The sequence below is a fragment of the Gekko japonicus genome, unplaced genomic scaffold (assembly GCF_001447785.1).
Source record: "Gekko japonicus isolate JY-2015 unplaced genomic scaffold, Gekko_japonicus_V1.1 scaffold37, whole genome shotgun sequence".
Lineage (NCBI taxonomy): Eukaryota > Metazoa > Chordata > Lepidosauria > Squamata > Gekkonidae > Gekko > Gekko japonicus.
Window position 1 is genome coordinate 3,732,103 of NW_015171503.1, and position 25,560 is coordinate 3,757,662.

Genomic DNA, 25,560 nt, shown 5'->3' on the forward strand with positions numbered 1-25,560 from the left:
TGGAAAGGCAGCACAGAAATATTTTAAATAAATAAAAATAACATTAGATACAGAGGTCATTTCGGGGGGATTGCGGGGGATCGCAGTTCCCCTGGGTGAGGTACGGGGGCGGGGCACATGACGAAGCCCCGCCCCCTGCTTTCGGCCGCCCCGCTTCCGACCCTCATTCAGCCAGGAGGAGGCAGAAGAAGAGGGAGGGTAAGTTACTTCCTCCTTGCCTCTCCCCACCCCTGCCTGCCTGGGGCCAGGGAGGGCCTTCACGGGGCTTCCTTGCACTCCCGCCGGCCTTGCAGGTCCACCGCCCGGCCCCTCATGGGGCTCAGCAGTGGAGCTGCAAGGTCGGCGGCTGCGGCCAGGACTGTTGGGGTACTAATGAGTTATGCTAATGAGTTCCCCTAGCTCTTTTTCTACGAAACAACCCATGATTAGATATATCAAGGCTTGCCAGCTCCGAGTTAGGAAACACCTGGAGATTTGGAGGGTGGAGCCAGAGGAGGTTGGGGTTTGTGAAAAGGGGGGAATTCAGTGAGGTATAATGCCATGGAGTCCACCTTCCCAAGCAGTTATTTTCTCCAGGTGAACTGATCTCTGTCGCCTAGAGATCAGTTGTGATAGTGGGAGATTTCCAGCCACCCCCTGGAGGTTGGCAACCCTAGATATATCTTCACCTCTTGGTGGTTTATGTGTGACTTCTGTATATATGTGGGTTTCCCCCCAATATGAAGGTTATCCTTTTGTAGGAAGCTCATATTTGATGACAACCTTCAAATGGCAAAAGTTAAGAGGGCCAGCCTCTTCACAGTCTTGTCTCCTCATATAATTTTACTTAGAAAAGTGGGTGTGGGGGGTGGGAAGCAGCTTTGCTGAGAGTCTCGAGATCATCTTTCAGTGTATGTTCCATTAGCATCTTAATGTGTGTTTGGTACTGAGTGAAGGAGAGGATGGGGGAATGAGAAGGGAGATGCTGAACAGATGCGTAAATGACATTCCGTGGCATGATTTGACTAGGAATTCTTATGTCTTTTCTGCAGGGTTGAAAGAATAAAGGGTATTTTTAGAGACATGCAGTTCTTTGGTCGACTTATGAACACCTTTGGCAATGTCACTCACTTGTTTTCAAACCCTTATCGAGTGAAGGAAGTACCCTTGGCGGAGTATGCAAATCGAACCCGTCTGAAATGGGAAGACAGGATAATTCTGTATGACAAGAGTTCAGCTCACTCCTGGGACTGCCTTTTCATTAACCCACAGAATCAAGTGGCTGCCTTCCGGTGAGTGTTCGAGCTCTTCACTTTTGGAGGTGGAGACTCCCTTGCCCAAAGATCATAGTGCAAATTCTCCTTTGGGGAGGAGAACATGACTATATAGGTGGGTTCTGGAGTCATGAAGGGGCATACGTAGGAATTCAAGAGCATAACAGTAATCTCCTTTATTCCTGAAGGGGTACTTTTATTTATTTATTTATTTATTTATTTATAATTTGAATTTATAAACTGCTCTCCCCTGACTACACAGGGCTGGGCTCAGAACGGTACACATCAGAGAATAAGAACATGGACAGTCTGTACTCTGTTTCATCTTTCTATCTAGGATTGTCTGCTGTAAGGCACTTTTTTGTGGGGCTGCCCTTGAAGATTACTTATACGTTCAGACCAGTGGAGAATGCTGCTTCTTTTCTGCTGTTGAATGCAGGGAGGCTGGATTGTAGCCTATTTTGCAGCAATTGCACTGGTTGCCAGTTAGCTCTGGGTTCAGCTTGAAAGTGCTTAAATGTTTCATGCCCTGGGAATCCACATACTACTTTCCTCCTGTATCAATGTCAGATGTGCTTGTATCCTGCCCTGTTCTTTGTGCCTACATTGTATGGAGAGATGTTATCCACAGTGAGGAGCAAGGCCTTTCCTGCAGTAGGCCCAGGGTTATAGAAAAATCTCCTTAATGAGGTTAGGAGATTGCTTCTTTTTTTTAGCCTTCCAGAGAGGATGATGAAACTTGCCTGTCCAGCAGAGTTTTAGTCACTATAGTGGTCATGCAGCTAAGTTTTGTGGGTTTAGTTGTTTTGTTGTGAGAGCTTGTATTTTATTTGAGTTCTAATTTTTGCTTCTCTGGTTTCATTGTGTGCATTTTTTATATTAGTTATCTCAAATGTTGTGAAGGTAGAGTATAAATGTTTGAAACTAGTACAATTTCTTCCACAGGCTTTTCCAGGTAGATAACGAGGTGGATGCGATCCAACATTTTGACCTGTATGTGAAACAGTTACGCCCATTCTATGAGAGCTATCGAGAACCTTTGCCACTGGAGACCTTGCAGCAACTGACAGATTGTTTTCGCAGCCACCCCACCTGGTCACTGGCTCATATAGCAGTCGAAGTCGGACTCTTGGAGAGCTTCCGGCACAATCGTATCTTGAGGTATGGCGCCTGGAGTGTCTCCTAATGAGAATGGCAGGCAGTTGGCTTAGGAGCAAAATACATTGGAGTCTGGATCTGTATTCCAGCTGTTTAGGAGGAGGAGGAGATTGGATTTATGCCCCGCCCTTCACTACCCAAAGGAGTCTCAGAGTGGCTTACAAACTCCTTTCCCTTCCCCTCCCCACAACAGACACCCTGTGAGTTAGGTGGGGCTGAGAGAGTTCTGACAGAAACTGCTCTCTTTCAAGAACAGCTGTGCCAGAACTATGGCATGCCCAAGGTCATCCAACAGGTGCAAGTGGAGGAGTGGGGAATCAAACCCGGGTTTCCCAGATTAGAGTCCACGCACTTAACCTCTACACCAAACTGGTTCTAGAGTGTTAGGTTTGGAAATCCAGGCTGAAGACCTTGCTCAGCAGTTAATCCCACTGGGAGGCCCTGGGCAAATTATCATAAATCTTCTAGGCAGTGACCATGTCATTTAAATATTCTATGCGTGGACCGCATAATAAGAATGTTCGGTGGATACAGTGGTGGTAGAGGATTTAGGGTATATTACACACTGAGCTTTTTTTCAACAGAAGTTTATAGAAACTAGGCTTGCCAAGTCCCCCCGGGGGGCGGGGAAACCCCCGCCCCAGAGACCCGTTCCCTGCCGCCGCTGGATTGGGTCCCGGGGGGAACTCCACCATGACGTGCACGTCACCAGGAAGTGACGTGACCACGCCCGGCACGCTGGGGGTGGGGCCACAGTCATCCGAGGGAAAACTCTATGTTTTCCCCTCGGATGGTCGTGGCCCCGGGATCAACCCGGGATCAACCCGGGAGTCCCCCGCTCTGCAACGAGGACGGACTTGGCAACCCTAATAGAAACACTTGTACAAATATAAATGGGGGAGGGACTTGACACTTCCAAATTACATGCATAGGAAATTATTAGGTCAGATCGCATTTTAAAACAGCATAACAAATGTTAGTCTTTCAGGTGCCTCCAGACTTCTGTTTTGTTTTGCTGCAGTAGACTAACATGGCCACCCCTCTGGCAGAAAGGCTGAGCACGTTTAAATACAATTTCAGGGTCTGCTGCCAGAAATCCCAAGAAAATGTTTCTAGTCTGTCAAAGACAAAGGCTTTAGTTTGTCTTCCATTGGAATGTATGATTTTGCTTCATCTCTAAAAATTTGGCCATTTGCCCAATTTTGTTGATTTTTAATATTTATATTACTGCACATTCACAATTCCTAGCCATTTTAGATGCCAATAAAATAAAATCTAAAACCATACTTAGCTGCTCCTTTATTTCAAAAAACAAAACAAAAATGAGGCCTAAAAAATAACTCTAGGCTTCTCTAGGTGAGGTGAAGACACAACTGATTTTTGGGTTAAACATTTTCCCCACATTTTTGTACAGTCGGGCATGGCCATATGAAAACATTCAGTGGACATCTGCTCACATTGCCTGTGGCGAACAGCCTCTCTTTGGCTTCCCCAGATTTCACAAGGTGGAGAGTAAAGGAATACTTATGCACTGTAACATGTTCAGTGTGGTGTAGTGGTTAGGTGTGTTTGAACCAGTACCTGGAAGACCCAGGTTTGAATCTCCACGTGTGCCACTTAGTCCAGTCACTCTCTCTCAGCCTAGCCTACCTCACAGGGTTGTTGAGAGGATAATTATGTATGCCTCTTTGGGTCCCCATTTTAAGGGAAAGATTAAGTAAATGAAAGATGAAGTAAATGAAAAAGACAAACAAAAATAACCCAGTTGTTGTGATTTAGTATCGCAACTCTGAAAATGTTATACAATGCCCATTCTGTTGTATTTCCTTCATTCTGACAATACTTGAATCGACCCGGGCTAAATTTAGAGTTATAAATTAAAATATGTTAGTGGGGACAGAAAAGAGTTTAATGTAATTTTTACACTTAACCCATACTTCCAACACTCCAGTAACAAAACAAATTATCGTAAATCATATATTCCGTCTGTTTCTTTATATATGATTGGGGAGTTTTAAAATACCACAAGAGGTAATGAAGATGGCTGTCTTTCTCTAGCTGATACCAAGGAGAAGTTCTCCTAGTATGAATCCGTGAAGATGTTATTTACACTTTTGAATCTTTGTAATAAATCACAGCAGTGAGCTTTTGAAACACAAAGCGGGGGGGGGATGTATGAGATTTTGTTGGTTTTGCACTCAGGCCTGTCCCTGTCCCTGGTATTCACTCATCTTGCGTTGCAGCTGCATAAACAGCAATGATGGTGAGGACGGCTGCACTCCCTTGCACTTAGCCTGTCGGAAAGGAGACATCAACTGTCTGCGGGAGCTGGTGGAGGAATGCCACGCCCGAGTGGACCTCACAGACGGAAATGGTGATACTGTCTTCCACTATGCTGTCCGAGGGAATAACCCCAAGATTGTAGAGGTAAGGTATTGGAAAGAAGGTAACTTTCTCCCTACAAGGACAAAGGCAGAGGGTATCATGCCATGGTACATTAGCAGAGGAAATGAGTACAGGACTTTCCAAATGTGGGTGCCAAAAAAAGGCCGTTCTCCAGATGTGTAGATAATGGGGGACTGTCGAAGGCATTACAGGACGTATCTCCAATTCCAAACCTCATATTTGCCTTATAATGCTAATTGGAGCGGAGGATTGAGCAGTGGACTCTTCTTCTGTCCTGTAGATGAACTCCAGGCAGTTTTAAATCTGATCTCTCCCCCCCCCCCATCTGACAGCCTGTGAATGATTGGGGGTGATGGAACTGGGGGAAAGGAAATTGGTCCCCTTAGTTTTTGGGTTTTCCCCCTTGAGTTTCTGTGAAAGAGGCAATTTACAGAGTTATCTTTACTTCCAAGTAAGACATATGATTATTATTTATTATATAGCCAAATAGGGATCAGATCACTTATTGAGAAGCCCTTCCTTCCAAGACAAGAGTGTTCTATTAAGCTTGAAGTAGGAGGTGATGAAGGGGGCTCTGTGGCAATTCATCCACACCAGCTCAAATGGAAGGAAAGACTTGCAGATCACTCAAAAGGTCCATGGAAATGGGTTTGGTGTCATATTCCCTTGACATCTGATGTGCATAATTCTGAAATGGAACTTGTTTCTGTTTTTTCTATTCCTAACATCATATAAAATAACCCCAAAACCCTGTAATCTAGACCATGCAAAACTCTGAAGATGCAAAAAGGAGTCAGCAGACTCTATGTATGTATGCAAGAGGGCTCCTCCATGATTGGAAAACACTGATAAGTTTTAGGATGTGAATGATCATGGGAGCTGATTGTTTGTTTCTTTTTTCCAAGTGGGATCAAAACATGTGATCTGGAATGAGTTACAGACCTCTTATGTGCCACAAGAATGTGCAGAGTTGCCAAGTGGCCGAATAACAAAGCACCCAGAAGTGATCATAGAATCATAGAGTTGGACGAGACCTCCCAGGTCATCTAGTCCAACCCCATTCTGTTAGAAAACCTGAGGGGGAGCTGAAATGGCAAAGTGAACCAGTTATGTTGGATTATTAAATGGGGAGAGAAGGGCAGATAAATATTTTGAAAATGGGTAACTTTCCCTGTATTTCCCTCCTGTAAACATTGTGTATTTGGAATCACGTACATGTAAAATGAAAAGGAAATATGATTTGGACATACTTGTCTCTTTCTTGGATATGTCCTTTCCCTGTTGTGTTACAACAAGCTTTCAGACAGTAGTAACATAGAGGTGCATTCCCTTGTATCAATGGAACGTGGAAGGGAAGTTTTGGATTTGCCCCTACAATGGGAAGAACAAAGTCGAGCTGTGTTGTGCTTCTTTCAGAGCCACTAATGTGATCCATTTGTTCCAGCTGCTGGGCAGACAGTCAACTGCTGCTTTGGACCATCTGAACAACCAAGGTCAAACCCCTTTGCACTTAGCCTGTCAGTTGGGCAAAGATGAAGCTGTCATTTCACTTTTGAAGGTCGAAGCCAAGAGCAGTACCTTGGGAACGATGGGCTTCCCCATCCACACTGCCATGAAGTACTCCCAGAAGAGGTAAGGTTGATTTCTTTGCTGGGATCAGTGTGCTAGAAAGGCATTTCTTCCAACATGGACTAGCCCATCAAGAACCCATCCCCCCCACCCGTAGTTTTCATTGAGTTCATCAGCGCAGGCCAAGAGCATAGTTGAAGAGAGAAACAAAAGGGTTGCACCAGTCAACAAGAAAAAAATTAGGCAAAAAGGCAATGGTGCCATAAAAGAGAGCAGATGTTTATTAAATTAATAATCCCTATGTGTTTCAATGTTAGCTTCATCAGGAGAGTATTAATGTAAATGCAGAGGGATTATTAATTGCCCCTCAGGCAGCTAATGCTTCCCTGTCCCAGGTGTTGCCTGCAGCACTGCCTTTGAACGGCTGGTGCTGAGCCCTGTTTGCAGACCTTCATCTCCTTCTGGCTTTGGAGATATGGGTGGGCCAGGGAAGGGGAAACCACATAACCAGTTAATACAGCAGATCTAAAAGTTAATTTTACAGGGCTCTTGGACTGTATCATAGGAGTGTCAGCCTGCAAACTCAGACCTATTTTCCTAGGAGTCATTGACCTGCGCACCTGCTGCTTGTTCTTTTCCTTCTAGATGCGCCAAGGCCCTCCTTGATGTGGACGTCAGCCAGGTTCAATACAAGGACCACCAGCATGGAGCAACACCCCTCCACTGGGCCAAGAATGCTGAGGTGTGTATCAAGAATGCCAGCTTTGCTGATGGAACATATATGTAGCCATCTTGGTTCCTTGGAAGGCCTGCTTTCCCTAGTAAGGCTCCCGATAGAAATCCTTCCCATCTCCAGTGCTTTTCTTTGTCGACGGTGTTGCCATCTCTTGTGACTTTTAAACTATTCCCCTAGGATGTATTTTTAACTGCCCCCTATGAGGCAGGAATCGGAGAAGCTGCACCTGCTGAATTTCTTTCTGCGGTGCAACTCTTGAAAAGGTGCAGGATTCCCTCTCCTGGAGCACAATTGGCAGTCCTGAGCATGGAAATCAGAACTGGGTTGTCTTGTGTGATTTCTTTTTTAAATTGAATCTCCATGGTCCACGGATGTGTACTTGAATTTGCAGGTCAAGAATGCACACTTAAGGCAAAATAGTAAAGTGATCCAGAGCAGGGACTTTTACTTAAGAACATTTGTGTTCTGTTGGATCAGTTAAAGGTCTACTTAATCCATCATTCTTTGCAAGATTCCTGGCAGATAACAGGTGGTAGCTGGCTCACCAGAAATTAGCCATGGGGTTAGCTGTGGACCAGAGTCTATGAGTCATAGGTATGTTCTTATAGCATTCTACTCAAGGCTCAGATAACTGTGCCCAGGCCATTGGGGCTGGTTCTATGACTCTTGTAAAGTTTCAGAGGTGGCCTATGGCCTTTCTTTTACTTCCTAGAAGCAACAACTCATAGCTATTTGGGGGGATACCTCCCTCCCTGTGGACCTCCCCATGCTTACTGGGATTATCAGCTTCTCAGGCTAGGCTGGTGAATTAATAAGATGCAGGACTTTTTTGGTGGTGGTGCCTGTTCTGCAAAACTCTCAGATGAGGCTCATCAGGGTTCTTCAGGTTCTTAAAAGGCATCAAATACTTTTTAATCCAACAGAGCAATTGGAGGACTTAATATCTGTGAATCTTTGTCATCTGGGTGCTGCCACCGGCGCCACAATCTTGACTTTTCTACTGCTGTTCCTACTGTATTGCTTCATTATTGGAGATGAGTTTCCTGCACCGTATTTATCTTAGTGAAATGCTTTACTGAGGAGCAGCACTTGGGGGCCCAAACATGGTCCTGCCCATGACCTGATTGCACCTTGCTTCCTTCCCCTTCTCTCCTTGTGAACCTAGATGGCCCAGCTACTTATAGAGTATGGCTGTGAAGTGAATACTCTCAGCGTGACGGGGGAATCGGCCCTGCACATTGCTGTGCAGCGGGGGCGCTTTGACTGTGCAATGGTGCTGCTGACGCACGGAGCTGGGACCAACATGAAAGGGAAGGATGGCAACACTCCCCTGCACCTGGCGATGAAGGTGGGCTTCTCCCCAGTTGGCCCTTTCCTGGGACTGCGAGGACGCGAGAGTCTGCCAGGGGCCTTCCTTTCCTAAACGGCAAAGAGCTCGTGGAAGACAACCTTTAGGTTTTTGATCCTGAGATCCATCAGCAGAAAGCACAGATGGCCGTCTTCTGGCTTTCCCCTCACCTGCCAGCAGCCGTTTCCCATCCTGGGGAAGTTTATTCCCATAGCTGTGGGACCCACATGAAGGAATAGCCACATGAGTTGGTAGGCTGCAGTGGGGAAAGGGTGAAATCGCCCTTCCCTGCCTTTTGCATGAACAGGGTGGTGACAGAAGGGAGGGATTTCACCCCCTCCCTTCCCCCCACCCCTGCAACCTCCCATCTCGTGTATGGCTGTTACCCTACCAGTTCTGTGATCCCAGGAATAGACCTTCCTGGTGCTGGAAATGGCTGCTCTGGGGAGGGGAGAGAGAGGGACACTGGGGATCCTCGTGTGGGCCTTGCAAGTTCCTTGAGCTGGATCCAGCCACTTATACTGTGTAAGGGTCGTATTCCCTACCTAAATGCTTGTCCCCCTGCACATGAACACACATGGAGCTGCCTTGTACTGAATCAGATCCTTGGTCGGTCCAATTAAAAGATTTTTATTAGAAAAAAGTCCCTCCCACGTCTGTAATACTGAGTAATGCGCTCAGCTACTAGAGGGGGAAACTGATACCACAGTGTGTCTTGAGCTCTTTGGTGTAGTGGTTAAGTGCGCGGACTCTAATCTGGGAGAACCGGGTTTGATTCCCCACTCCTCCACTTGCACCTGCTGATGTGACCTTGGGTCAGTCACAAGCTCTGGCACAGCTGTCCTTGAAAAAGAGCAGTTTGTGTCAGAGCTCTCTCAGCCCCACCTACCTCACAGGGTGTCTGTTGTGGGGAGGGGAAGGGAAAGGAGTTTGTAAGCCACTCTGAGACTCCGAGTGAAGGGCGGGGTATAAATCCAATCTCTTCTTCTTCTTCTTCTCTTGTTGGTCAGGGTCAGTCTTCTCTACCCGGACTAGCAGTGGCACTCCAGGGTCCCAGGCGGTACTTAATACCTTGCTGAAAGAAATCCTTATTTTTCCAGAACTCTGTTTCAGATTCCTCCCCCACCCCCAGGCCAGCCAAATTTGTTCTCCCACCCAGTGAGGCTTATTGGGCCTGAGCTGTCTGGGGTGGGGGGGGGGGCGCGAGTTGCTGGATGGCCAAGAGAAAAGAGGGGGAGGCGGGTTGTAGAAGGGGGCGGAGGAGGGAGCACTGATGCCTCCCGTTCCTTGACCAGGTCTTTTCCTCTCCTTAGCAAGACCACCTGTATATGATCAAGGCCCTGATAGTGTTTGGAGCAGACGTGGAGATCCCTAATGATTTTGGGGAGACCCCGGGGTTGCTGGCAGCCAGGACAAGCAAAGGTGAGAGGGCAGCCGTGAGGCTGGGGAACGGCAAGTGCGGGGTCAGGGCAAAGCCTGTGGGAAAGGGCTCATGGCCCTTGGACTCTGGTGATTATGCGTGGCAAGAATGTATTTGCGGGCAGGCCTTGCAGTCCCACACGTGAGGATACCCGTTTGCCCTGTCCAATAAAGGGCAATGAGAACTGGAAGTTGGGACACACAAAGCAACCGTCATAAAGCAGGGGTGGAGGATTACCCCCCCCCCGCAAGGCCATAGTAGGTTGCTAAACTGCAGTGCCCTGTTCAGACAAGCATCTCCAGCCATGGCGCCTTCCTCTGCAGACTGCCGGCAGCTACCTGGGACTGGGTTGGTTCTGCACTGGCAACGGTGACTGTTTGCTTTATGTGATCGTTTTCTCTCTAACCCATGTGACATCCTCACCATGCAAGGTGCCAACCGGAAGGTGCTCTTAGACCTGCTGAAAACTATAGGGACTGAACGCTGCCACCCTCCTGGCACCTCCGCCCTCCATTTGGCAGCCACATCATCTTCATCAGTAGCATCTACTTCCACTGCCCCGGAAAGACCACCACCCCCAGGGACCACAAACTCAGACCTAGGTAACCTCCTTGCCTAGCCCTGTGTCTCTCTGTCTTTCGCTCACTCTTGTAGGACCGCTTCATCTATTAGAAAATCTCAGCATGACAGGTATTTTGCAGATAAGAATTGACATAAGTGCTGGGTGTACGTCATCATTTTTATTTTATTTTTGCTGTGTGGGCATTCCCTGGGGAGGAATGACCATGTGGAACAGTGTTGGGATTCTCCTTACGTTCTATGGCTGCTTGCTTTTCCTCCTCCTTTTCTTTCCTGTTCTTTTTTTGTTAGTTTGTTTGGTGGGCAGCAGGGAGAGCAGCCCGATTCGGTGGAAGCCAGGGCTCCTGCCTCTTTCATGGCTGTTTATATGGAAGATCTTTGCCAGGTGCTGCTTTACCCGTCAAAGAATGGCAGTGTTGGCAGGATTTGTAAGGCAAGCAGAGGCGCAAGAGTGCCTTGACTGAGGTGTGGCTGGCAGGAGACTTCCCAGTTCTCATAAGTCAAGAGAGCCTTGAGTGAATCTGGCCACGGCAGTAGTAAAAGGAGAAGCAAATTCCTAGGCTCCCAGTTCTTCATGTCTTTTTCTTCCTATGCTACTAAATAGATGTTCTGGTATGTTTGTTTCCTCCTGGGTCTTTCTAGGATTTAAGGATGTCATACATATTTCCGCAGCGCTTAATACCTTGCTAAAAGCACAAGACATGACCGACTCTGCCACTGAGGAGAAGAGAACGTAAGTGTGCCGGGGTCAACAAGATCACTTTCTGTGGTCTGCTCTCTTCTCTGCTGACAGATAAGACTCTGTTGGTCAGTCTGACAGAGAGTATATGCTATATTTCCAGAAGTGAAAATCCCCCCTCCCCCTTTCCTCCTTCCCTCTGGTTAAAAGCCCATTCCCAAAGAGTCCTGCCACTTTTCCTGGAGCGTCCCATGGGTTTTGATGCTTGATTGCTTGACCGGCATCTGAAGCTAGGAGCAGCAGTTTGGGTGACTGGTGTTTGCCACTAAATGCTTCCCCCCCCCCTCTATTCTGCAGCCAGGACCGTCTCTTGAGCCTGGACGGCGGGGGTGTCCGGGGCCTGGTGCTCATCCAGTTTCTCATTGCAATAGAGAAAGTTGCAGGGCAACCCATTCGAGAGCTCTTTGACTGGATAGCTGGGACTAGCACAGGGGGAATTCTGGCACTGTCTATTGTGCAAGGTAAGCAGTACCGGAGCTACATATGCTCACTGGTGGTGGTGGTGGTGGTGGGGGAAGTGTCTCCATGAGTTCTTAACTGTCTTGTTAGCTGTCATAGAAGTATTGCTTAATGAGTTTTCCCTGACACACAAAGGATATGAAACTGCCTTAGCCTGTCAAGGAGTATTGTCTACTCTGCCTGGCAGTGGTTCTCCAGGGTCTCAAGCAGAGGTCTTTCACATCAGCTGTCTCTTCATCCTTCTGCCTGGAGATGCCAGGGATTAAACCTGGGACCTCCTGCGTGCCACGTAGATGCTCTGCCACTGAGGCACAGTCCCTTGCCAATCAAAAGCTTGTGCAAATTAAGAGTTTGCTCTGCAGGATGATTGTAAAGGAGGTTTCTTCTTTTGTGGTTGTTACCCAGTTGCCAGGCAGCAGCAGGGCTGTGAGTGTGTTCTCAGAGGCACCATTCAGTCTCATGTCCAGAATCTGGATTTTTGCAGAGTTTGATCTTCATTGCAGAGTGGGGAGGCTGAAGCTCCATCCTCTCCTGTTAATCCACTTCCTACGCAAGGTCTGCTTGGGCTTTTGAGCTTTTGGCAGGTGGGGCTTATGTGTTTTTTAGGCATTACCCTGCAAATGTAGGTCAGAAACTGCTTTTCTTTCATTTTTTAAAAATACAATCCTAGTACAGAATTGGGTTCTTGGCAGTGTTTTGTGCAGTATACAGTCTTTCGCGTACAAAGTGTTTTGCTCAGTTTCCCCCTCAGTCCTGCCACTGAATCTTGTGAATGACCTTATCCATTCATCGGTCCCATTCAGCCGCTGTTCACTTCCCTCCATATGAAGGCTGCTGTACTAAGTCAGGTCATTGATCCATCTAGCCCAGGACCCTCTTCGTTGAGAGGCAAGAGCTCTCTAGGGGAGGCAGGGGACTTTTTGCAGCCCTTCTCTTCCTCTGTCATGGGAGATGTCAGTGATTGCGCCCAGGACCAGTGTTCCCTCTAAGCTGAGTTAGTGTGAGCTAGCTCACAGTTTTTTAGCCTCCGACTCACACATTTTTGTCTTAGCTCAGGAAGGATGGCTCCAGAGCAAACTAATGTATGCAGTAGCCAAATCGCTGGCTCACAACTTTAATGCCAGGAGCTCACAAAGTAGACTTTTTGCTCACAAGACTGCACAGCTTAGTGGGAGCATTGCCCGGGACCTTCTGCATGCCAAGCAGGTGCTTTTCCATTGGCAAAGAAACCTCCACTGGGTTCCATCCCGCTTTACAAGTGGCAAAGTTCTTACCTTCATGGCTTCAGTCCTCCTACACTCTCTCCCTGTCATGTCCCCTTTAACAATGTCCATCCCTTATCTTCTGTCACCCTTATGACTGTTTCATGCATTGCAGCAAAAGGTGGATTTTGGCATTTCTGCTGCAAGTCCTCTTTTTATGGGGCATTTGCTGCATGTTTTCAGCAAATTCAGACATTATTAATACGGGGAACCTCCCTGTTATTTTCAGCAATACAGACTATGTTTCCTTCATGCCAATAAAGGTTTTTTGTGTTGCTGTGACTATGTTTCCTGAATGTCTGTCTTCTGTCTTTTCCATTCCAAATTGTATTTTATTTTACTGGCAATAGTAATTTAGTTCATGCATTTTATATCCTGGACTTCTGCCAAGGAGTTCGTCAGGCTCTCCTCCGCCATTTTATCCTCCCTGTGAGGTAGTTTAAGCTGAGAGAAAGTGGCTGGTCCTCCAGGGTCACGCAGCAAAAGCTTCTGTGTCTGAGCAGGGATTGGAACCTGCCCCTCCAAGGTCTTAGTCCAGTGCTCTAAACCCCTGCAGCACACCTGCTATGATTTCTGCCCCCGTTTGCAAAGTGCCAGGTGTGCTGTTGAAGCTGTTGCAAATGTGCCATTCGGCTTGGCTTGTCAGCCTTCCTTCCATCCTGGTAATGCCCTTTTTGTACTGCAGGGAAGCCTATGGACTACATGCGCTGCTTGTATTTCCGCATGAAAGATGAGGTGTTTCGAGGGTCCCGTCCCTATGAGTCAGAGCCTCTTGAAGAATTCCTGAAGAAGGAGTTTGGAGAATACACCAAAATGACAGATTTCAAGAAACCCAGGTGATCTCCAACTTGAGTTGTGCTGGCTGAGCATTTATCTGAAGTGGCTTCCTGGCCCATTTGTCCCTACCTTTTAGTGTCCTTCCCGAACACTTAGCTCTGTCAAGGGCAACATCTAGGCAATGGGGGAAATGGGATCTCTCTGGTCTCTTACAGGGTCATGTTGACAGCCACTCTATGTGACCGGCAACCTGCCGAGCTCCACCTCTTTCGGAATTATAATCCACCAGTGGCTAAAGGCACGTCCCGTTACAAGACGGCAGCCTTGTTCCCGGAACTGACCAAACCAGAAGGTAAATGCTCATGCCTCCAGGACCTGGGACCAAGGCAACTTGAGGGACTAAAGGAGGGCCATACAGAAGGAGAGAACAGATGCTTCCCTCTCCTTCATCTGGTACCCAGGCTGTACCAAAGGTTGCTCTTAAAAAGGCCATCAAAATGGCCTATGAAGAGGCATCTGACTGCCTGCTCCAGGCAGTGCGGGAGGGGGCTGAGCGAAAGGAGGACTTGGGTGGTGACGAACCCTTCCCTTCTTGATCTAAGGCCATAGGAGCAAGTGTGAGTGAGATGGCAGCCAGGATCAGAGGGCAGGGGAAGAGGTGGACATTCCTCCCCCCCTCCCCCCACTACCAGGATTATTGTGTGGAAAACAGAATCTATGTGAAGCACTGGAGCTGTATATGAATGCTAAGCAATTGTAATGACTGCCCCAGCTGCACGTACACTGCACAAGAGAGGGAGGAAATTGCTCTTTTCCCCCGCTTTCTCCCTCACAGATCAGCTGGTGTGGCAGGCGGCCCGCTCCAGTGGAGCAGCTCCGACATACTTTCGACCTATTGGGCGGTTTCTGGACGGAGGGCTGCTGGCCAACAACCCTACTTTGGCTGCCATGACGGAGATCAATGACTACAACAAGACTTTAATCCTGAAGGTGTGGAGGCCTCTGTCAAAGCATTTCTCGACGTTCACTTCATCCAACATTGCTTTATAGTTGTGTGGTTTAGAGCCCAATTTTAAATTTGTTTACTGAGAAGCAATTCCCACAACATGCAGTGGGATTTACTTGCTAGTGGGGGAAAAAAAAGAGTCCAGTGACAATTCACAGACTAACAATTAGTGCAGCATGACAAAGCAGGCTCTGGCCTTTGACAGCCTGTGGCGTGATAAATTTGCAGGTCTTCGAGGTACCACAGGAATCCTTGCCTGTCTGTATTACAGCAGACTAAAAAGCCAGTTCATACACTGACCTCTAACTGAGGCATCGTGTACTGGCCTCTTTTCAGAATAACACACTCGGTGCCTGCAGTCCATGCTGGACAGTGCAGTTGGAAGCTTGTTCATACCTCGCTTTTCTACCCAGTGGGGAACCAACGCAGCTTACAACATGGTTCTTCTCTCCTCCATTTTATTCTCACACCTTGTGAGGAAGGTTAGGCTAAGAGAGAGAGAGAGAGAGAGAGACTGACCCAAGGGCAGCCAGTGACTTTCCGTGGCAGAGCTCTGAGCCTGAGTCTCCCAGATCCCTGAGAGCCAGTTTGGTGTAGTGGTTAAGTGGGATGACTCTAATCTGGGAGAACTGGGTTTGATTCCCCACTTCTCCACTTGCACCTGGCTGGATGACCTTGGGCAAGCCGTAGTTCTGATAAGAGCTGTTCTTGAAAAAGAGCAGTTTCTGTCAGCACTCTCTCAGCCTCAACTACCTCACAGGGTGTCTGTTGTGGGGAGGGGAAGGGAAAGGACTTTGTAAGCCGCTCTGAGACTCCCTTGGGTAGTGAAGGACGGGGTAGAAATCCAATCTCCTCCTCCTCCTCCTTCTACGCCATACTGAAAGATTTCTAGTTCTGACTTCTTGGTGATGGTGCAGGATTTAAACATTAATTTGTGAAATGCGGTTGGAAGGGCTGGCTTACTCTGTCAAACCTGTTCGTGAAATAATAATGCTCCAGGGACTCTGGAACTGATGCAGCAAATGAACTTCATCCCCCCCCCCCTTTCTGGGTATGAAGAATGGGTTCACTAATGCTAACCAAGGTATAATTCTCCATCCTTCCAGGGTAAAAGAAACGAGGTGAAGAAGTTGGGCGTGGTAGTCTCTCTTGGAACAGGAAGGGCTCCACAGGTTCCCGTGAGCTCAGTGGATGTCTTCCGCCCCTCCAACCCTTGGGAACTGGCAAGGAGTGTCTATGGGGCCAAGGAACTGGGCAAGCTGGTGGTGGACTGTGTGAGTATTGGATGGCAAAGGGATGGACCATTGAAGTGGAGACACCATGTAGGAATTCTGATGTTGACTGAGGCCTTCTTCATTTTAGAAACAAAAGGAAGTTTGGGGTTCAAACTATATTATCTTTCCAGCTCCTCAGCAGACATATATAGAGTCATCTTTTAAACAGAGCCAAGGCCCTCAGAGTGAGAGGTGGTCTCCATAAGGCAGTAGAAATAAGGGCCGAGCTTAATGGTTGGGCCAAGAGGCTCTGTGTTTTGAGACCTGGGGAAGAGGAATGAGCACTGCCAGCCAGTCTCTGTCTCTCCCTCTCCAGCGCCACCTTGGCAAATGCCAGAGGATTCTGAGGGTGGAGTATGCGACAATGCTTCCTGGTAGCACTATAGGAATTTCCCCTAATCTCTATTGTAAAGATTAGGGGTCCCCAACCTTTTTGAGCCAGGGGGCACCTTTGAAATTCTGACCTACGGTGGTGGGTGCAACTGCAAAATGGCTGTGACGAGAAGCCAATTGCTGCAAAATATTAGGGAGTGAGGTCACGCATAACTCTAATAGTAACTCTTCAACATTCCCAGCAGGAACTCTAAAACATTTCACAGGACGCCTCTCAAAATTGTGCTGTGGTGACAGCTTTGGTCGAAGCAACTCTTTAAAGTCCTGCTGGGCAAACGCCCGATATGGCCAATGCCTACTTTCTAAAAACACTTGGAAGGCAGCAGGAAAGGTGTCAGTGGGTGCCATATTGGGGACCCCTGCTAAAGAACATAGAGATGTGGAGAAATCTTTGCAGTGTTGATGTAAAGGCCATTTACTAGCTGTTTTTCCTCATGTTCTTCAGTTTTTTGAAGGTGGGGGATTGGGGTTGTATAGGATTCTGCCCCTCAAGCCTGTCCAGAAATGAGAGGGAATCCTATACTTTTACAGTACACTAAACAACAACCCACAGAGGTAGGCTACCCTCTCTGGAGTCAAAACAATAAGCCACCAGAATCTCTCAGTATTCTATAATCCCCTCCAACTCAGAGCAGAGACTCAGATCTCTCAGCTGGCATCTAGGGCTTAACACATTAGCACCTCATTCCCAGAGATGTACACTTAATGCTCAATGGTAGCGTGTGGCCAGGTAGGCACAGGAAATAGACTTGGAATCCCAGTTACAACATCAAAGACAAGTTTATTCAGTTCAGAGCATTGCAAGTAGACTATAAAGATTTCAAAACAAGAAAGGCTAGGGCTGTTTGCCTTAAGTGAACATTAATACTTAATATTTACCATGTCAGGAACATTCATCAATCCAGAACAGTCCATTGTGATAATCCAGTAGCACCAAGGGATTTTTAAGAGGAATCCCATCATTGCACTCCATGTGCTCAAGTCGCAAAGCAAGTCTTTGTTCTCCCAGGGACCACAAGTCCAGGTGCAATAAACAAGCAGAGCTCACTAGCAGGAACAGAGAGCAAGAACACAAGAGCAGAGAGAGAGAGAGAGAGAGAGAGAGAGAGAGAGAGAAAGCTCTCTCCCATTGGGAATGACCAGTTATAGGCCCATTTCAGTCACAATCAGCTGTGGCCATCAGCCAATTGCGAGTAGGACGGGTGTGTCCAATTTGTTGGTTGTCATGGGTACAACTGGGGATAGGCTGGAAGTTTGGAAACCACGCCTGCAGTCACATGGCCCCCAACTCCAGCTTCTCCATCGGCTATGTGAGCTCCTGGCATGCTGGCCTAGCTTTCAGCATGGAAGTGTGAAGAATGTGTGGTTATATGGCAGGTCTATAAAGTTTCGGCCAAATGTGCAGGCCATATGGCTTCAACAGGAAATACAACACAGCAGGTTATTAGCAAGACAACCCAGGGGAAGGCAGGGGCTTTTAGAAATCAATATTTCTATACAGAGGTCCAGGGTAGGGGTTCACCCATCACTGGCGGACAAACGGCAAGCCTACAAAGAGATCTGGAAAAACTTGTTTTAGAATATAAGATATGAGAGCGCCCCTTATATGGAGAATCCCATCAAATACTGAATGGGCCTCATCTCCCCCCCATGTGTTAACAATCACCACATGTCTCTGCTAATGTTAATCCTTTTGCTGTAAACTTTTAAAACTGATTGTGCATTCAAACTATGGAGAGTCCATGTTGCTGCAAGTTCACCTTTGATGAAGGAAGTCAGTGCTATTTGAGTTGTCAGAATGCTGGGTTTGAAGCATTCCCTCTGCAGAATTAAATTCTTTGGCAATTGAAGCTTTCTAATGTGCATGGGCCAGAAATGAGCATGTAGTATTTGAATGGCTGTGAGAGGCAGTATAAACCCTGCCAAAACCTCAAAAGAGCGGAGAGCCGTCTGCTATTGAAATGCATGGGAGCGTGGTGAGGACCGGACTAGGGCCACAGTCTGTAAAACAGTGGTGAACAAGATGGCAATGGTGTGTATGAATGGGTTACTCAGAACCTTTCTAGGTGCTCTCTTTGAATGTTGAAATTTATGAGCAGACAAGTGAGGGACTCAGAGGGACTTGCTGGGGGTATCACATTTTCACCTCCACCAGTATTTTATCTGTTCCTTCCACAAAAGCCCCCATAGCCACCCTCCTTTTCCTGCTTCCTTCTCTCCTTCCCACCCAACCTAACTTTATCTGTTCCTCTGTCTTCAGCTTTCCATACTTTTTTCTCACTGGCAGTCTTTCCCTGGGAAAACTCTGTTGTGCGGTGCCATCTACTGGTGTGGGCCAGGCCCAGTTCATGCTGTGCCAGCTATTAGGCTGGGCCCAGTTGGGCAGTGGGAACCCTCAAGGACTTATGGGGGGCAATTCACTTTCCCCTGTATCCCTTTCCCTCTTTATAAAAAAAACTTTCCCTCCTCCTAGCATCCCCCATATCCTCACCTTTCCTTGCTTCCTTCTCTTCTTCATATCCAACAACCAACCTACTTTTTATCTTCAGGCTGGAGTTTTCCTTGAAACTTTTGTTGAAGTAAGGCAACTCCCAAATCTGTTCCCATAATATTCATGTTAATGAAAGGATCCCTTAGTGGTTTCTGTGTGCTACTTTTTATTGATTTGAAATACTGATAAGCCTGCTTTTCTCTTGGCCAAGTCATTTTTAATGTCTAATTTTATGTCTCTGTTCCTTTGCATAGAGACAGTTTGGCCCACGTAAATGGCAAAAGGGCACTGCTTAGCAGACTTCAATAAATATCCTGCTTGAGTGTTGTCATGGGTACAACACTGGCCATACTTTCAAGGGTTCATTCACTTGTATCGCTTCTAACACAACACGTCTGGTCCTAGCTAATAAAGGTTGCTTATTTTATTTAATTTAATCTCATAGCAAGAATAGTTTCCTAAAACTTAGGCACTTGGTTTAGTACAGAAATTGGATGACGGCATTCTGCCCTTGCTTGCTCTTCACCCTCAGAATTAATACCGCTTTTGCCACTGCTTCAAGATATGGAAAGGTTTTTGCCCTTAGTCATAACTAGGGTAATTATAGCTGTCAGGGGATCTAATGGCACATTCATAAAAGTTTTATATGATTCTCTGGAAAGTCCCTCCCTCCCAGGGAGTTGTGATTCCTTTTGCTTTACTAAACTTTTTCTGACTTCTTCGCTAGTAAAACTAAAGCTTCCAACTCTGCATATATTGGAAATATCTTATCTGCTTAGTAGTCTAAATGTTTGTTCAAAGTCTTGCTTAGCTGATGTAATAAGTGAACTAAAAAGAATGTTTACAAAACATTCTTTAAATATCAGTTGGATGCAAAAGTGGTGGAATCTTTTTTAAAAAAAAATTTTTCTAATTTATTTGCAAATATTTAATCAGCCTAATCCCTTCTTCCCACCGATGCTTTAGAAAAATGCAAATGCCATGTATACCCTGCCTTTGTAGCTTCTGCAGTTTCACCAGGTGGTGCTGCTCACACACTTTCAAGCCTGTCTTCATCCTCGAATACTAGAAATTTACTATTTTTAAAATGGAAAATTCTCAGGATGCTCATTTCTCCATGTCAAATATGCAGTGCAGTCCTAAACACTGTTACACACTTCTAAGTCTATTGAAGTCAGTGGGTTTAGAAGAATGTAACTCAGTTTAGGTTTGCAGTGACACTGTTCTCTTCAGTCTGTTGGGGGGGGGGGTCGTGGCAGTTCGTGGTCCCTGCCTGTAGGTACCTTCTCTGTACAGTTAAGGCTACTAGCAGCTGGGAAGCAGAGGGTCATCATCACTGTTGAACGACAAGGGTGCATTTTAAATTACTGTTGGGTTGCCCCAGTTCCCCTTTCCTTGTCTGCTGCCAGTAGTGAAATTGGCTCAAGTGGAATTACCAGGCTCTAAATGGCATTGATGCATTCTCAGATCTAATTAGCCAGTTGCAATTCATAGTCATTAAAGATGACTCATTAATTCAGTGTAACGGAGGCTCTGAAAACTCAATGAGAATTCCAGTGAAGGAAAGCTGCATGTTGTTTTTGTGTTCTGTGGCAAAGTCCAAAGTATTGGTCAGTGGAAACTTAGCCGTTCCAAGACACATTGTTGTCATATTTTTACAATGATTTGGTTCCTTGCTGAAAATGTGATTTGTAGGATGGATGCAAAGAGGTCATTTAATTATTATAGCAGTGTTTCTTCACAGTGCACTGATTCAGATGGCCCAGTGGTGGATCATTCAAAAGCCTGGAGCGAGATGATAGAGGCCCGTTATTTCAGGTATGTGATTTATACAAGTTGATGCCTTGCGGGGGTCAGCAGGAATAGTGCTTGAGCTTTGAATCTCTGCCTTTCAGAGCACGTGTCTCTGTAGCCTTTGCTGAACTGAGATCATTAATCTGTGGCTCTAGCATTCCTGTAGCTGTCCCCTTTTTTGATACTGTCCATGGGGTTTTCTTGGCAAAGATACTGGAGTGGGTTGCCATTTCCTTCTCCAGTGGATCACACTTGGTGCTGGAGAAGACTCTTGAGAGTCCCTTGGACTGCAAGAAGATCAAATCAGTCAATCCTAAAAGAAATCAACCCTGACTGTTCCCTGGAAGGCCAGATAATGAAACTGAAGCTCAAATACTTGGGCCACCAAATGAGAAGGGAGCACTCACTGGAGAAGACCCTGATGCTGGGAAAGATTGAAGGTCAAAGAAGAAGGGGACGGCAAAGGACAGTGTTATCGAGGCAACGGACATGAAGTTAAGCAAACTCCGGAGCACGACGGAAGACAGGAAGGCCTGGCGTGATGTGGTTCATGGGGTCGCAAAGAGTCGGACTCGACTGTGCGACTGAACAACAACAAAACTGTCCCCTAGTTAAAGACTGAGCCTTCCAGCAGTCTAGAATGATAGTACTTCTGGCTGTCTTGCCACAGAGTATTAATAATTTCCAGAGCATTTCCCATTGCTATGTATGGGTGTGTAAGTTGGACAATGAAGAAAGCTGACAGAAAGAAGGTTGATTCATTTGAAATGTGGTGTTGGAGGAGAGTATTACAGATACCGTGGACCGCCAGAAAGACATGTTAGTGGGTTCTAGATCCAGTGAAGCCTGAACTCTCCCTAGAGGTTCAAATGACTAAACTGAAGCTGTCATGCTTTGATCACATTATGAGAAAACAAGACTCACTGGAAAAGGCAACAATGCTAGGAAAATCGGAAGGCAACAGGAAAAGAGCAAGGCCCAACGTGAGATGGATGGACTCAGTCAAAAAAGCCATGGCTTTCCATTTGCAAGGCCTGAGCAAGGTTGGATGTTTTGGAGTTTTATTCGTAGGGTTTCGGAGTGCTGTATAAGCCTTCTGTACAAGACAGTACTGTGAAGTAAGTTAGACTGAAAGAACCTGATTGGCTCAAGATTATGCACTGGCTAAGCAGCAGGGTGATGTTGCCATTGAGAAATCTGGACAGCAGCAGTCAGTGAACACACGCATGAACTCATGAAGCTGCCTTCTAGTGAATCATATCCTTGGGCTCTCAAGGTCAGTGTTGTCTACTCAGACTGACAGCGGCTCTCCAGGGTCTTAAGTTGAGGTCTTTCACAATGCCTAACACTGACTGGTGATGCTGGGGATTGAACCTGGGACCTTCTTCATGCCACACAGATGTTCCCCCACTGAGCCACAGCCCCTCCTCCAACCTAGCAGTAATGACTGGTAACTGAATAGGCTGTCTGCAGGACAGGGTGAGGCCGTGCCTGAGAACAGATGGCCTGGGATAGGTAGCTACTGATTCTTTCCCGAGAAGAGCCACGGTAACTAGGTTGCCCCCAAAGACAAAGTGAAAACCCCTTTTGTGTATGTCCTGATAAACTGCTAAGTTAGCCTGGGCTTGTCCTATCGCAAGTTGTAGTACCTGCTTCTAGCCTGCTATATCTGCAGTGCCCAAGAACAGCAGATAGGAACCTTTAGGCAGCAGCACCAGTAACGTCTGTGAAATTGCCATGATGGCACAAGGAATGAGGCGCCAGGGTTTGGCCTTCTGAATGTTCCCCTGCCCTTTAGATGTGTGGTGAAATGGTTAACGTATTGAACTAAGATCTGGGAGACTCAGGTTCGAGGGAAACACCCTGCCATAGATGCTCGCCGGGTGACCTTGAGCCAGTTATTCTCTCTGCCTAACCTACCTCCCAGAGTGGTTGTCATAAGGATAAAGTGACGGTGGTGAAAATGATGTTGCAACTGCTTTGGGTCCCCATTGAGGATCAAATCAGGATATAAATAAATATAAACATTTCGTGACTCAATAGGGATCTGGACCCGAGTTACCCACCGTCCCACTTCAGTGCGCTATCTGTTGCACCACAGAGTACTTCTATGTGTATTTGGTTTTCTCTGTGTTTTTACTGTCTCCTGCACCCTTCTGTCTCAAGAGGCTGTTTTTCTTTGTCTGCCTTCTTGTCCTAATTTCCCTGATCTTTACATATGTACAAAATTTCCATTCAGTAATTCCTTCACGGTGTGTCAACAGGTTCAACCCCCAGTTAGAAACCGACGTAATGCTGGATGAGGTGAGTGACACTATCCTGGTGAACCTGCTGTGGGAGACTCAGCTCTACATTTACCAACACTGGGATGAAATCAAGCAGTTAGTAGGACAGTTCCTAATTCCCTGACGTTTTGCAAGACTTGGTGGTGCCAGCGCTGCGTCTCGACAGAGGGGATTTAGATGACCAACCAGAAGCAGTAGACTTTGCTGGCCTGTGGCTTACCCTTCCTCCTTACCACCAGAAGAAATGGACTCGAAGAATTTGGGGATTCCACTAACTGACATGTTTGGTAGCTCCTGTAATCCATGCGTGGCAGCAGTGGCTGCTCTCTTCCTGTATGCCAGACTCCCGTATAACTGAAGTCTAGCATACAACTGAAAGGCGTTTCTTGTATTTCACTTTGCTTGTGTGATAACAGAGATAGCTGATCAGAGACAGATCACCTGCCCCTACCTTCCTCAGACAGGGCATTATCTGACACTTTGGATTTTATGTATTGCGCCTTTTTGTCAAAAAATTATATGAGATAGGTTAAGAGAGTTTTAGTTGCTCATTTCTCTATGGGTGTCCACTGGATTCTCAATTTCTGCTGTGAAGGAAGGTAGAATTGTTATCCCACAGAATCTGTAAGAGGAGAGAGCTACCTGCCTGCAATATGTTTTCAGCTAAACGTTACATTCCTCCTGCTTGGTATTGGGAAAGATGGGTTCCTTTGGTCACTAGTAGTCCGAAGCTCTCCTCTCATCGTTCCCTGTTATTTCAGATTCCCCTTCTTAGTCTTTGGCTCCTCCTACCTCCTGAAAGGGGCTACTAGTATAATTTGAAAAAAATTGAGGAAAGCAGGATAGAGTATATTACATGGATTTCTTGGTAGGTAGAACATCCTCTGGTGGTATTTGGTCACTGGCAGAGGTGGGAAAATCTTTCCCCGCTCCCACCTTCACTGGAGTCTCCTGATAAGGGTGAACAGTGTAGATTTGGTTACAGTACAAAAATTCAACCACATCAGTGAGGGGACCTCCTGCTGGCAGACTACAAGTGGTCAAATATTAATTTCAGTGTCTTTCCCCCTCTGCATTGTAGTACATTCATTTCTTTTTAGGTTGGTTCCTCCTCCCCTTTCCCTTTTTTCTTCTCTCAGTGACAGGAATTGAAGTGCTGCTGTTATTTTTTTTGTGCATTCTGACTAATTTAATGTAATTTATTGAAACTCTTGGGAAAATATCCTGATGAATGTGAAATCAAACAGACGGCTTTTTTCTGTATTATTTTTGTAAACATCACCTTGTTTACTGCAATTGAAAATAACTGTCCAGGTGTGGTGACCAAGGATATCTCCACAAAACTATTAAATAAATGGAACTTTACATGGAACCTGACTCTGCTCAAGCTTAATAACTCTCCGAGTGTGAGAGACGGAACTCCCAGGGAAGGTGCAGACCCTTGCTAGGGAGCAGAATAAGCATCTCCCTGAAAGGACATGAGAACAGCTGTGCTGTGTCAAGCCCACTGGTCTTCTAGTCCCACACCATGTCTGCATTAAGTTCAACATGGAATCAGTTTGGTCTTTGTATCTGGCAAAGACAGGCATTTTTTTCTCTTGATTTAAGCTAGCAGGAAGAATCTGGTCCTTTAAATAGAATATCACTCTTATAGCTGACAACACCACTGTATGCTGCTGTACTGTGAATACCTGTAGATATTCACAGTACAGCAGCCATTCAGTTAGATAAGTGACAGGTAAGTATTCAGGATAAGAACCATGGTGTGATATGGGAGAATCACACACGTTAAAGTGTTTGGACACCCGGAATCAGATATCCCCACTGAGGTTCCAGCACTGGTCTTGACATTGGTCTTTGACCTTCAGTGCTTGATGCATCAGATTAAATACAGGACTCAATACATCTATACATGGTGGTTATGCAAAACTGGTTTTTTCCAGTGGAAAAAGCTACTCACTGCCTTAGATTGTGTTGACTAAGAGTTGGCACACAGAGAGGCCCTAATCCAGTAGAGATGTCGTGTGCTTAAGCCCCGTCAGAGTCAATAGGTTTAAGAATGCATCGCTAATTCTCCATGTGAGAAGTTTGGGCTTTTCCTGGATGTACATTTTGGCACGGTTATATGTCATGTGTGAATTGGGCAATCATGAATATTGGGCTACCATTTTAACCTGCTGCTTCTGTCACAGGAATTTGTCTGCATATTCAAGTAAATGTGATATGTGACATTTGGTAAAATTAAATGTTAGCCCTAGAATCCAGTCATAAGAGGTGGGAAATTGTGTCTTGTTTCCATCTCTGAAGCAGCTTATTTAGAATCCATGTTCACCTTGGTTCTAGAACCGTATCAAAGAGATCAGAACATCTGTGTCCATTAGCGAACAAAGCAAGGCTGATGTGATGTGGTTGTTCCCAGGGCTTCCTGTGTTCTCCAAGTCAAGGGCAGGCTGTGAGCCACAGCAAATCCTAATGTGATTGGTTGTGGTCAAGAAGACAACTTAGTTTAATAATCTTGCAGAGCTACACAGGGAGCTGTATATAGAAACTGGTGATAAATAATTGAAAGTGAAAGTCACATGACCTTCATGGCTGTCACAGGATTCCTCCC

General features: G+C 46.3%; 1 protein-coding gene across 1 annotated transcript; it reads left to right on the top strand.

The window, feature by feature from the left end:
• The first annotated feature begins 1,038 nt into the window (after positions 1-1,038).
• PLA2G6 (phospholipase A2 group VI) lies at positions 1,039-24,282 on the top strand. The gene is made up of 16 exons (XM_015419191.1): positions 1,039-1,271; positions 2,199-2,414; positions 4,655-4,838; positions 6,262-6,449; positions 7,032-7,128; positions 8,288-8,470; positions 9,784-9,892; positions 10,322-10,492; positions 11,112-11,202; positions 11,506-11,669; positions 13,615-13,765; positions 13,922-14,058; positions 14,542-14,696; positions 15,819-15,986; positions 20,615-20,688; positions 22,929-24,282. The coding sequence occupies exons 1-16, from the start codon at positions 1,063-1,065 to the stop codon at positions 23,071-23,073; spliced, it is 2,442 nt and encodes an 813-aa protein (XP_015274677.1). The 5' UTR covers positions 1,039-1,062; the 3' UTR covers positions 23,074-24,282.
• The last annotated feature ends 1,278 nt before the right edge of the window (positions 24,283-25,560 follow it).

Coding starts and splice junctions, on each gene's coding strand:
- PLA2G6 (XM_015419191.1), top strand. CDS start 1,063: ATGCAGTTCTTTGGTCGACTTATGAACACCTTTGGCAATGTCACTCAC. Junction 6,450..7,031: donor ATGAAGTACTCCCAGAAGAG/GTAAGGTTGATT, acceptor TTTTCCTTCTAG/ATGCGCCAAGGCCCTCCTTG. Junction 9,893..10,321: donor GGCAGCCAGGACAAGCAAAG/GTGAGAGGGCAG, acceptor TCACCATGCAAG/GTGCCAACCGGAAGGTGCTC.